Source organism: Thunnus thynnus, chromosome 13 (assembly GCF_963924715.1).
Source record: "Thunnus thynnus chromosome 13, fThuThy2.1, whole genome shotgun sequence".
In the NCBI taxonomy this organism is placed as follows: domain Eukaryota; kingdom Metazoa; phylum Chordata; class Actinopteri; order Scombriformes; family Scombridae; genus Thunnus; species Thunnus thynnus.
Genome location: NC_089529.1, coordinates 11,222,119 through 11,233,350, shown reverse-complemented (window position 1 = coordinate 11,233,350; position 11,232 = coordinate 11,222,119). Strand labels below are relative to the sequence as shown.

The window sequence follows — 11,232 nt, the reverse complement described above, 5'->3', positions numbered from 1 at the left end:
ACCCCAAGAATAAACTACTGTAAGAATCAACCATCATAGCAAAATGTTAACTTATTTCATCTTCTCAAAATGTCATTAATGTCCTCTGAAAGAAATAAACAGATCATCATTATTTTAGGAAAGTTAGTTAATTTACATATTGTGTAAAACGAAAATACTTCTTTAATACAATACCCACCATAGTGTGTGACACTTTAAATTAGGACCCATGACAAACATGAACTTAATAAATAGTTCCATCTATTAAAACTGCATAGGCAGATTTGGATGCTTTTGACTGGGGTCCCCCAGAAACCCAATACATTGGTATTTTTAAAAAGCACCAATTCAAACAGAAACAGAAAACAAGATATGAAGTCATTCGGAACAAATTGTTTGACAAATTCATTAAAAATCGGAATGATAGAATAAAGAACCTGTGAGATATGACAGAAAGTATTCCTCTGTACTCCAGTCGGTAGGATTAAGGTTAAGGTTAAATTAGACGTGGCGTAAGTGTGTGTGCAGTGGGAAAATGTGTGTTTAATTTATTACACTATGTTAAAAAAATCTTCTTAATGACCATTAAACAATAGAGACCGGAGCCGAAGTATCAAAATTTAACAGAATTTATTTTCTTGTACAAGAAGGGGCGTTTCACAATGCAACACACAGGATGAGGTTACAAAGAAAAAGGCTTCTGCAACGAGTTTTTATATACCTTAAGTGGGCGTTACAGTTCTTTTCTTAATCTATCAAAATACAGACTTATAGATAACGTCATGTCTGTTTTCAGTTTTCCTGTCCAGCAGCCATTTTGCCCAACTGACCCCCAGTTTCCTCTTTACAAATATAATGCTGAACTTCTTTTAACCTTAGCTGATAAGTCTGCTGATTTTGCAGAGTTGCAGTACAAGGCAGGAACAATTCATCATGATCTAGATAAAATAGTAACACTCATACACAGTGTAATCATATTTTTTATAACACACAACACAACAGAAAAGTAAACAACTACTAGCCTACTTTTGTCTTTTTTGCATCCGTGTCATTTCTACCTTCTGGGGAAGAAATACACACTCTGCCAGTATACTGTATTACATAAGCGGGTTATGTAATAGCGCCGCTGCGTGCAGCCCCGTGCGGCTCACTGGTGAGCAGTTTATGGTCTAGCAGGACACAGATGTCGCGAGCAGGATCTGTATCCATCCATGATAACCACTGACATGTCTCCTGTGAAGCTTGAGAGTTCAGGTAAGCCTCTTCCACTATGTGGATGTTTCAGCTGCACAGAGGAAAGTGCAGTTTATTCACCTGCTGATTGTTTCAGAGCTCAGTCATTGCGGGCGGCGGCATGACACACGAGACCATGCTCACTGTAATCGTTTCGCATCTTTATATATATTTTTGAAAACAAGGCTTGATATCGGTTGTGATCTGATTTGACTGTTGGTTACTGCAGAGTTGACGATCAAGCCTGGTCAAGACTGCATGTGTTGGCAGTACAAACTGTTCTTTTAGCTTCTCTCTGCAAAAGCCCCGCTGTGTCAGATTTCAATTTAACAGGCTGCTGTACATGTAATATGCATAAGACTGCAGTTAGTACATTATTGTTATGATTAAGTAGCTATAGGCTGCAGTCGCAAGATGAACTTCGATGGTTAATGACCCATACAGTAAGTGAAGAGAATTACAAAACACACACTGTGACAAACAGTGCTCAGCTTTGAAGAGAGGCGCAATATGTGTAAAAACAGTTATAGCTTTAGTTGCATTACTGTAAGACATCATCAAAACTCATAGAGGCATTTTATTGATTAAAAACTGATTAAAAATACTACTCAGTGATCAAAGGGCTACATAAATAGGCCAGCATATTTTTTTTATCACCAAAACATGAGAAATTATTTATATTCATTTTACATGCTGAGATTAATTATGTATGTATGTATTATTTATGTACAAGCCACTTTCTGGCAGTAGTACAGAGGTAAATAGGATCAATGGCTTCAGTCCATGCTAACAGAGGAGCTATCTGTTACAAATAACTTAAGTCAGATGCCTTAATTAACACTGGAATCTGCCATGGAGAGCATTCATCATACAACTGAGTTGTGTGTTTGAAATTGTTGAGGTTTCATCAGACAAACACTGACCTTTAGCAGAGTTCCTCTGTTCCACTGTTGCTATTTTTCAAAAATGAGCCAAATTGTTTGAGTTTTTTCAATTTCACAGTCAACTAAGACCGAACGAAGCAGTTTATTCTATCTATTCGTCTCTCAGTTTAAAGCAAGATTTCAGTCATTTTTCCTGAGTTATAAAGATCAGCTTTATTACGAAAGATGTGTAATAATGCAGTTAACATACAAACCTGTCACCGACACTGACGTTGAGATACTTAAAAACAAAATTTAAAAAAGATCATCATGACTACATGAACAAGAATATTTCAGAGCTCTTGCACACAGACTGTTAACACTGGATGTTAAGTTCAACAAAATCTGAGGTTAAAGTTCAGCTAAGCTCATTTTGTTTGTTGACCAAACAGTGAATTTGTCATGTCAAGAAGAACTGAATAAACTGTAACTAGAAAAGTTGTAACATAGTGTAACAAATGTATAAATAAACAACAAATGTATAAATAAAGAGCAGGGTTTTTGTACATTTTAGCACAACTATTATATTATAATTATACTATAATTTCTGTCAAATATTTGAGTACATTCATATATCCAGTTGACTTTTTTTTTTTATCTTGTCACTCTTAGAATAGAGATTATTCACACTGCACTCAGCTGAAACCTTCTTAGAGATAAATTACATTTTTCTCTCTCTGCTGCATGCCGAGGAGCCTCAGTCCTGCTCAGCTGCAAGAAATACTGTTGAGATGTAAAACATTATATACCCTCTGGCTAAACACTGGTGTGGTTGAGTGCAGTAGAATCCATCATGTGTTGACACAAAAATAGGGCATATTTACGAAGTACATTGACAAGAGGAAGAAGTATTCCTAACATGTTGTATATTAAGTGTATTATTTTCATTGGACATTGTAGGCTGTTGCTCAGTAGTCTGGTTTATCAGATGAGAAACTTTATTTTTACCAGATTTTACCCTGGCTCAGGAGCCAAAAGCTGACCAACAGTGAGTAGCAGTTTGAATGCATTGCCTTAATACTGTATATGTTTGTGTCTCCTACAGATGATGCCAAACCTGTTGAGAATGGCAAAGAATGCGTCACCACAGTACTGAAGGGGCTGGAGACGATCGCTCCTCTGGTCTGCTCTGTAGAGGAGACCCCTGAGCCGATCTCCACTGAAGTACAAGGGACCATTCCCTCCTGGATCAATGGCAACCTCCTCCGCAACGGCCCAGGGAAGTTTGAGTTTGGAAACACACAGTGAGTTCAACAACAGGAGACACTCGCTGACAGCTGCGCAACACAAACGAAAGTTGTTTTTGTATGTTGTATGTTGATCTGATTAAGACTAATGTCTGTACTTCACCACAGCTACAACCACTGGTTTGATGGGATGGCTATGCTCCACCAGTTCAAGATTGAGAACAGTAAGGTGACATATATGAGTCGGTTCCTACACAGCGACGCCTACAAGAAGAACAGTGAAAAGGACCGTATCGTGATGTCTGAATTCGGTACCCTCGCCATGCCCGACCCCTGTAAAAACTTCTTCCAGCGCTTCCTGTCTCGCTTTGAGATGATGGGTGAGTAGACTGAATGAGAAGAGATGGGATAAATTTAAGTTTAAATGGATCATGTGTGACAAAGGAGAGTGGTTGTGGCCGTGGCATGTGGCATGCAACTGTAGCTGGTTTGTTGACTCATTGCGCAAGAATGTTGCTTCACATGATTTCTAACTTGCTCTGTGGTATAAATGAAACAACAAGCACATATTTTGTGTTGCAGTAAGACCAGTTTTGAAAATTGGGAAGGAGCAGGAGAGGAAAAATGTAGATCAGTTGGAAGGAAAGAACACTTTATTCAGTTTTAATCACTAATATTACTGTAGCCATTGCTCTAAAACGAGGGGTGCACCTACAGTAAATGTTGCTGTTCAGAAAAATGAGAAATGTCTGAGTCATGTCAAAGAACCTGTCTTTTTTAAATGTCTTGAATAAGAAGTATATGTGTTTGGACAAACTCTGTGGTGAGGCCAGGGGTGGAGCAGCTTAAGTACTGTGTATCCACCAAGCTTACATAATAACATGTGATACAGTGGGGAACCAGAGAGGGAAACAGTCATTTCTAAAATATGTTACAGTCTTTTTTTTTTCTTCAGTAAATTATGTAGGCACCAATGCAGAACAGTTTACTGAGACTTCTGTTAAAGGAAAAATGCTTTCAGTAATCCTGTGTGTTTCTCTGTTACAGAGCCCACAGACAACGCTAGTGTGAGCTTTGTGAAATACAAGGGCGACTACTACGTCAGCACAGAGACAAACTTCATCCACAAAGTGAACCCAGAGAACCTAGAAACACTGGAAAAGGTATAATGATGACCGTCACGCAGTAACACATGTAGTGTCCAATCATCATTTTTCTACTCCTACAGCAGCATCTACAGTAGTGACAACACACACTGATCCTTCTCATTCTTGTTATATTTTATAGGTGGACTGGAGCAAGTTCATTGCTGTAAATGGAGCCACTGCACACCCACACTATGACCCTGATGGTACAACCTACAATATGGGCAACTCCTATGGAAGCAAAGGTCAGTTCCAATAAGGTTTACACAGTTCCACAGGTGAATTGTTTGTTTCTGTAAAAGTTGTTACAAGGTCTTATTTTCCTGGCTATTGCAGGAGCCCTGTACAACATCATCAGTGTACCTCCTGAGAAGAAAGATGCCAAAGACACCTTACAAGGAGCCAAAGTTCTCTGTTCTATCGTGCCTGCTAACAAGTCCCATCCCTCCTACTACCACAGCTTTGGTAAGCCAGCACTCCTGGATATTATTCATTAGTGTCTTTCATCCTCTGCCCTGAGCTACAAAGCCCAGTAATACCTTTACTCCTCCTTCCAGCCATGTCTGAGAACTACGTGGTGTTCATTGAGCAGCCAATTAAGATGAACCTGCTGAAGATAGTCACATGCAAGCTGAGGGGGAAGGCTTTGAGCGAGGGCATCTACTGGGATCCCAATCAGGAAACTGTCTTCCACCTGGTTCACAAGAAAACAGGCGAGGTGAGATGCGACTGAGATGGTTAGGGGTGAGGATTTATTTATGCCTCGAAGGGATGGAGACACTTTTATAATGGAGTATCACTTGAAAAAAGAAAAACAAGAGGAGGATTACAGGTTGATAACTCTTAAGACTGTGTTTTCTGTATCATACAGGTCAGCTCAGTGAAGTACCACACCAAAGCCATCTCCACCTTCCATCAGATCAACGCCTTTGAGGAAGATGGCTTCCTGATGCTCGACATGTGCTGCTCAGACGACGGCCAAGCTATCAACAACTACCTCATCCAGAACTTACGCAAAGCAGGAGATGCACTAGATGAGGTCAGCATAGACTTATGTAAACAAATTAATCAACACTATTTTGTGTTGGAAGGAAGGAAAAATGCACCATCAGATACTCTTATACTGGTAGATATTATCAGAGCAATCCAGCATGTGCTCCAGGTTTTCGTTGAATCTGCTTTTCCTCATTTTTCCTTGTGTTCATCAAACTTTTTTCTTTTTTTTACTAAATAACTGCTTAATATGCTTGGAAGTAAACTTTTTCAATGTAAATTTGTTGCCTTCTGTTTGACTATAGTTTTGGATTTGTAAATCAAATAATCAGTTACATTTTCAAGTGTCCTGGCATTTTTTTCAGTGTTTTTTCAATAAGAGACAAAAGGGCAATCATAAAGAGGTTTATCTCTAACATACACACATGCTGCATTGTTCCTGTACTTCCCAGGTGTACAACACTATGTGCAGGGTTTTCCCTCGGCGATTTGTTCTACCCCTTAATGTGACCAGTGAAACACCAACAGGCCAGAACCTGAACACACGGCCCTCCAGTACAGCAACGTGTGTCAAAACCAGCAAAGATAAGGTGAGTTGAAAACATGAAACTTCTTATCCTCACAGATTTGTATCTATAATAGTGTGAATTTCTAAATGTACACTATCTCATCAGAAGAAATACTAGACGCAGCGTTGAAACAGGAGATCACACTCAGTAACATCAGTTGTACAGTCGTAGTAGACTGGGGAGAATACATCTACTAATATACAGAACAGTTAAATAATTAAAAAAATAAAAACAATATACTGGCTCCAGGGATGCTAATGTCAATTTGTTGCTTAGTCGGTTTATCCACCACTTTGGTCCAGACTGAAATATCTCAACAATTATTACTATGAAATTGTGTAGCAGTGGGGATGAAACAGTTCACATCTTCTATGGTGTGTTTTAACAAATTCAAAAGTACTGAATTCATGAAATCAACAGGTATAGCTAAGAGGCTGGATTCATTTAAGCCAAAAGCCACAAATAAACCACAATTCTTCCTTTTCACACAAGCATCCCAAACTGAAGCTGATGCTCAGTGAACTCACGGAGGGACGACAAAAACTCTGCTGACTATACGTGACAGTGACCCGTTGATCCTCTCTTTGTCAACAGGTGTTCTGCCATCACGAGGATCTCCATGGAGATGACCTCCACAAGTACGGTGGCCTGGAGTTCCCTCAGATAAACTATGACAGATGTAACACACGGCCGTACCGTTATTTCTATGGCTGCGGGTTCAATCACCTGGTGGGAGACTCTCTGCTCAAGATGGACCTGACAGACAAGACGCTCAAGGTGTGTGTGTGTGTGTGTGTATACATCCTGGGACAATGACTGTATTTACCATTATGTAATAAAACAGCTGCCATCATGGTATATGATAGTAATCAGCTTTATCAGCTAAATCGCAATAATTTTCCCTTTAACAAACAGCAGGACAATTCTGCACTTCTGTTTTAATTGTGATATCAAACATGTCACAACAGCTGCTACTACTATTATTTAATTGAAGTATATTCACTCTACTGCTGTTTTTGTCAGAATTAGTCAACATCCTCTCTGCCTTAATGTGGCCTTCCCCGTCCTACAATATAACTTTGTACACAGTAGCACAGATTTGTCTATGATTTCAACCACAATTAGTCAGTACAAACTGTATATAACATTTTGAGATCTCATATACACTTTCATGTTGAGAGTTAGATGAGAAGATCGATGCCCCTCTTAGACATGAGAGTGAACAAGCGTGTTTTCCAATATGTTAAACTATTCCTTTAAAACAGAGAAACATTGAGAAGTCAAGTACAATTTAAACATTACCAAGAACACAAATACGATTTATGTATATGTCTATGAAGGTGCAATCTAGAGAAATAGTAGGCTAATATTACAAGTAAAAAAAAAAATCCACAAATTTAAATGTAAAATCCCAGTTGCAGTGATAATAAATGACCTAACCTCACTCTGCTATGTTAAAGTTAGAACACTGTACATCAAAGCTGTTTAGTTTATTTGATGGAAGAATAATATACAGAAGTGTCCTGCTTCAGGGAGGTTATAAGTACAATAAAGTATTTAAAATACTTTTCAGATGAGTAAGTTGTTAAGGTTATGAAACATTTAACTCTTGTGTGTGACCTCAGGTCTGGTACCAGAAAGGTTTCTACCCGTCAGAGCCTGTGTTTGTGCCGTCACCTGATGCCGTGGAGGAGGACGATGGTGTCATCCTCTCGGTGGTTCTCACCCCCTCACAGGTAAGACTCTGTTCTGTTTCTGTTCCTGAAAATTAAAGTTGTGCAGGAGCTGTAGGAAAGGTCACCCCTATTTTTTTTTTAAAGCTTTAGTAGTAAAAGTGCTGGTCATTGTGTAGTTACATCACTGTTGTAATGTGCCACAATTCTGTTGTGTCTCAGTTAATCTACCTTTTACGTCTCTGCAACAGTCATTTATAATCTCCATGCCACTGTGTTGCTACTGTAGGTTATATTGATGTCATTGGTTCAGGGGTGCTGGAAGTTTAGTTACCACCAGGCAGCAGGCCTGTGAGTCGACCTGAGTCTGGTTGTTTTTCTCTTCCGAGTCTGATATCAGCCGGACACATAATCCATCATAAATATACATGAGGAAGATGAGCAGAGTCATAAATATTCATAGACAAATTTACACAAAATGAATTTTGATAGTTCAAAGTTTGAAATTACAAACAGAGCAACAAAACTTTCTGAAGCATAATGGCAGAAAACTTGTTCTCTGGTCATCTCAGTGCTGCCAATAATAAAAATTTTACAACTCTGCAGAGAGAGAGAAGATTATAATTCACAAAAAATTCTGTCAGTGGGGTTTTGTTGGAAATTGGAGCAGAAACAAATGCTATTTTGGATTTGTGACTAATGTATAAATCAAACTAGGGCAGCAGTTAATTATTATTTTCATTCTGATTAATCTGCCAATTATTTTTCTTGGTAAATCAATTTAATTGTTTAGTCTACAAAATATGAAAACATTTTAAATTATTCGTTTTGTCTGACTGGCAGCCTAAAACCCAAATATATTCAATTTATAACAATAAAAACAGAGAAATCCCTCACTGGCAAAGCTGGAACCAGTGAATATTTCTCATTTTTGCTTGAAAAATGACTGAAACGATTTATTGATCATCAAGGTCCCTGCTGATTAATTTTGTTAAAAGCACCTTGAAAAGAAAAATGTCTTTTTAACTCTGAACAATACAGATTTTTTTTTACATCTGAAATATAACTGCAAAAAAAAATAGTCAGTTGTACTGTTTACTAACTTTAAATTTAAATTAAAGTTAAATTATATTATTTCTATTACAAGAGGCATGTGGAAGAGTGTGAACCATCTTGTGGTGTTCCAGCACATCTGGCTTGAATTTTTGTGCCACAGTACATTATAAATGTCCTCACTTCTATTAACTGTGCTATAGTCAATCAGCACTGTGAGGACTGTACAGTGCAAATGCAAAATATCTAATATGGCAAATTAAATTTCCAAAATAGATTCCTTTAATCATTAATTCATTCATCCAGTCTTTTTTTTTTGATCAATGGCAAACACTCAACACCAAGGATGGTTTTAATACTCTGTGGCCTTGTGCACAATTACACTTTTTAAAATATGTTTTGGTCCTTAAGGCTCTTCTTAAGAAATAACTCTGAAGGCCACAGGGTTTGGTTTGGGAATTGTTTACAGTTTTAGTCACTGGTGTGTACAAAGAAGCATTCATGTACTGTTATTGACATTACATAACAAGCTCTCTGTGGTTTTGTGTAGTAATTCCACCAAATGTTTCTCTCCAGGATAAAGGAACATTCCTCCTGATTTTAAATGCCAAGACATTTGAGGAGCTGGGAAGAGCCAACGTGCCTGTTAACATGGCCTACGGCTTCCATGGTACCTTCAACGCCTCTGCATAAATCCATATTATCTGTTTGTGAATGATAATATAATACAAGGAATAGTAAACACAGTGTTATACATATAACCACTATATTCCTGATGGAATACTGAGTTACTGTATGCTGAAGATGGATGCAGTGTTCTGTTACTGACTGAATGAAGATGAAGTTTATACTTTTCTAAATTGATTTCTTGTTTGGACCAAACTTCCAATGATGACGGCATTAAGAGTGTTTAAGCACTTCATTAATTCTGAGATACACATACAGTTATTATTAATAATACTCATTTTGTACAAACTTAAAACTGACAGATTTCTGTACTTAAGGATACATCAACAGAAGACTCATGAGTTATTATGAGACATTAAACATGTAATGTTCAGGTAGCAGGATGCTTTAATTACCACACCACCCAAGTGCAAACTGAAATCTCTCTTTAAATACATACTTTTTTACTCTTTTTTTTTTTTTGAAAAATATTTTTTTACAGGTTGGATGACTTTTCTACTCTCTGTGCGTCATTAAATATTTACCTCTGTAAAACTGTCAAGTGTGTTTACTTTGTCTATCTGCTGTGGCTCCCACACAAGTTCATGTTCAGAAACACAGTATGCTCACTTCACATATTAAAGCAGCTGTTTCACATAATATGTTGACAGGGCTCTATTATTAGTTGAATTACACGTACTATTATTATACAAAGAAAGACAGGAAATTGGTAGCAAAGTGTTAGCAATAGCAAGATAGCAATACAGTTTTGAAGCTACAGATAGCTGCAGATGGGAGTTTTTTGTAGACATTTAAATACCATTTGCTAGATACTGTATCTCCACACATCTTTCAGTGCTAATGTGGCTGTCATACAAATTTCACTGTGACATCTGATAAATTTGGTGATGAAAGTACTGCTGTGTGGTTCTGTGTTAATTAACATTAATGGATTGAGGCATCAACAAGGCTAAAAAGCAACATTTGTAAAAGTGTAAACCATAGTTTGCGTCTAGCTAAAGTGACCTCATCCTGGATATAAAATGTACAGTAAGTATAGACCTGCTGACTTTCTCTCCTCGTTGGTGGTCTCTCTTTGTTCTTTTTTCTCACTTCCTTTGCTGTCTTTGTCTCTTAATTTGAATTTTCTTAAATGATTCCTATCTGTTATTTTTCCCACAATCTGCACATAAAAAGACTTGTAAAATTAAATTTCACACTATTTTTATGTCAAAAGTAAACCACTGGGTTTCCATTATCAACTGTTAGTTTTTAAAGCACAATCCAGGATCTGTTTCACAACATGGATTTATTCAGAGTAAGCCTAGAAATGAGCTTACCAGGTTGTGCAGCAGCAAATGATAAATAAATATAAATATTATTTTAATATTTAATGCTCACAGGGATCATTGAGAATTTTTTTTTAGAGTGTAATGTGTATATACAGTATATGGAAACTGCATACTGTAGGTACTGAATTGAAACTATAAATCCATGTATTATTATTCTGGATATGGTTATTCCCATATATAAAGGGGAAGGTATAATAAGGTATAATCACTCATCATTTTTACTTTTGCAAATTTTAATACATTTTTAGTCAACTATGAAACAGAACATATAATTATTATCAGTCTAACAGTATTTCTCAGGTTAAGGTTGAGGAAACCACTTTACTGGGGGGAGAATATCCTCTGAGGAAATCATTTGAATTACTGTGACTAAACAGAAGACTAATACTAGTAATAATATACCAACACAGTACATTTATTGCTAGTTTTCAAAAGCTGATTAATTGCGTCCAGTGGTCC

General features: G+C 37.3%; 1 protein-coding gene across 1 annotated transcript; it reads left to right on the top strand.

The window, feature by feature from the left end:
* Positions 1–1,090: 1,090 nt before the first annotated feature.
* LOC137195478 (carotenoid-cleaving dioxygenase, mitochondrial-like) lies at positions 1,091–10,033 on the top strand. Its single transcript, XM_067607865.1, has 12 exons — positions 1,091–1,233; positions 3,181–3,379; positions 3,491–3,702; positions 4,370–4,485; positions 4,610–4,712; positions 4,804–4,932; positions 5,025–5,185; positions 5,339–5,506; positions 5,913–6,050; positions 6,624–6,806; positions 7,655–7,765; positions 9,332–10,033. The coding sequence occupies exons 1-12, from the start codon at positions 1,191–1,193 to the stop codon at positions 9,446–9,448; spliced, it is 1,680 nt and encodes a 559-aa protein (XP_067463966.1). The 5' UTR covers positions 1,091–1,190; the 3' UTR covers positions 9,449–10,033.
* The last annotated feature ends 1,199 nt before the right edge of the window (positions 10,034–11,232 follow it).

Excerpts from the sequence above, each read along its gene's own strand:
- LOC137195478 (XM_067607865.1), top strand. The coding sequence starts at position 1,191 with ATGATAACCACTGACATGTCTCCTGTGAAGCTTGAGAGTTCAG. Across the intron at positions 4,933-5,024 it reads CTCCTACTACCACAGCTTTG|CCATGTCTGAGAACTACGTG; the intron begins GTAAGCCAGCAC and ends TCCTCCTTCCAG. Across the intron at positions 5,507-5,912 it reads CAGGAGATGCACTAGATGAG|GTGTACAACACTATGTGCAG; the intron begins GTCAGCATAGAC and ends TGTACTTCCCAG.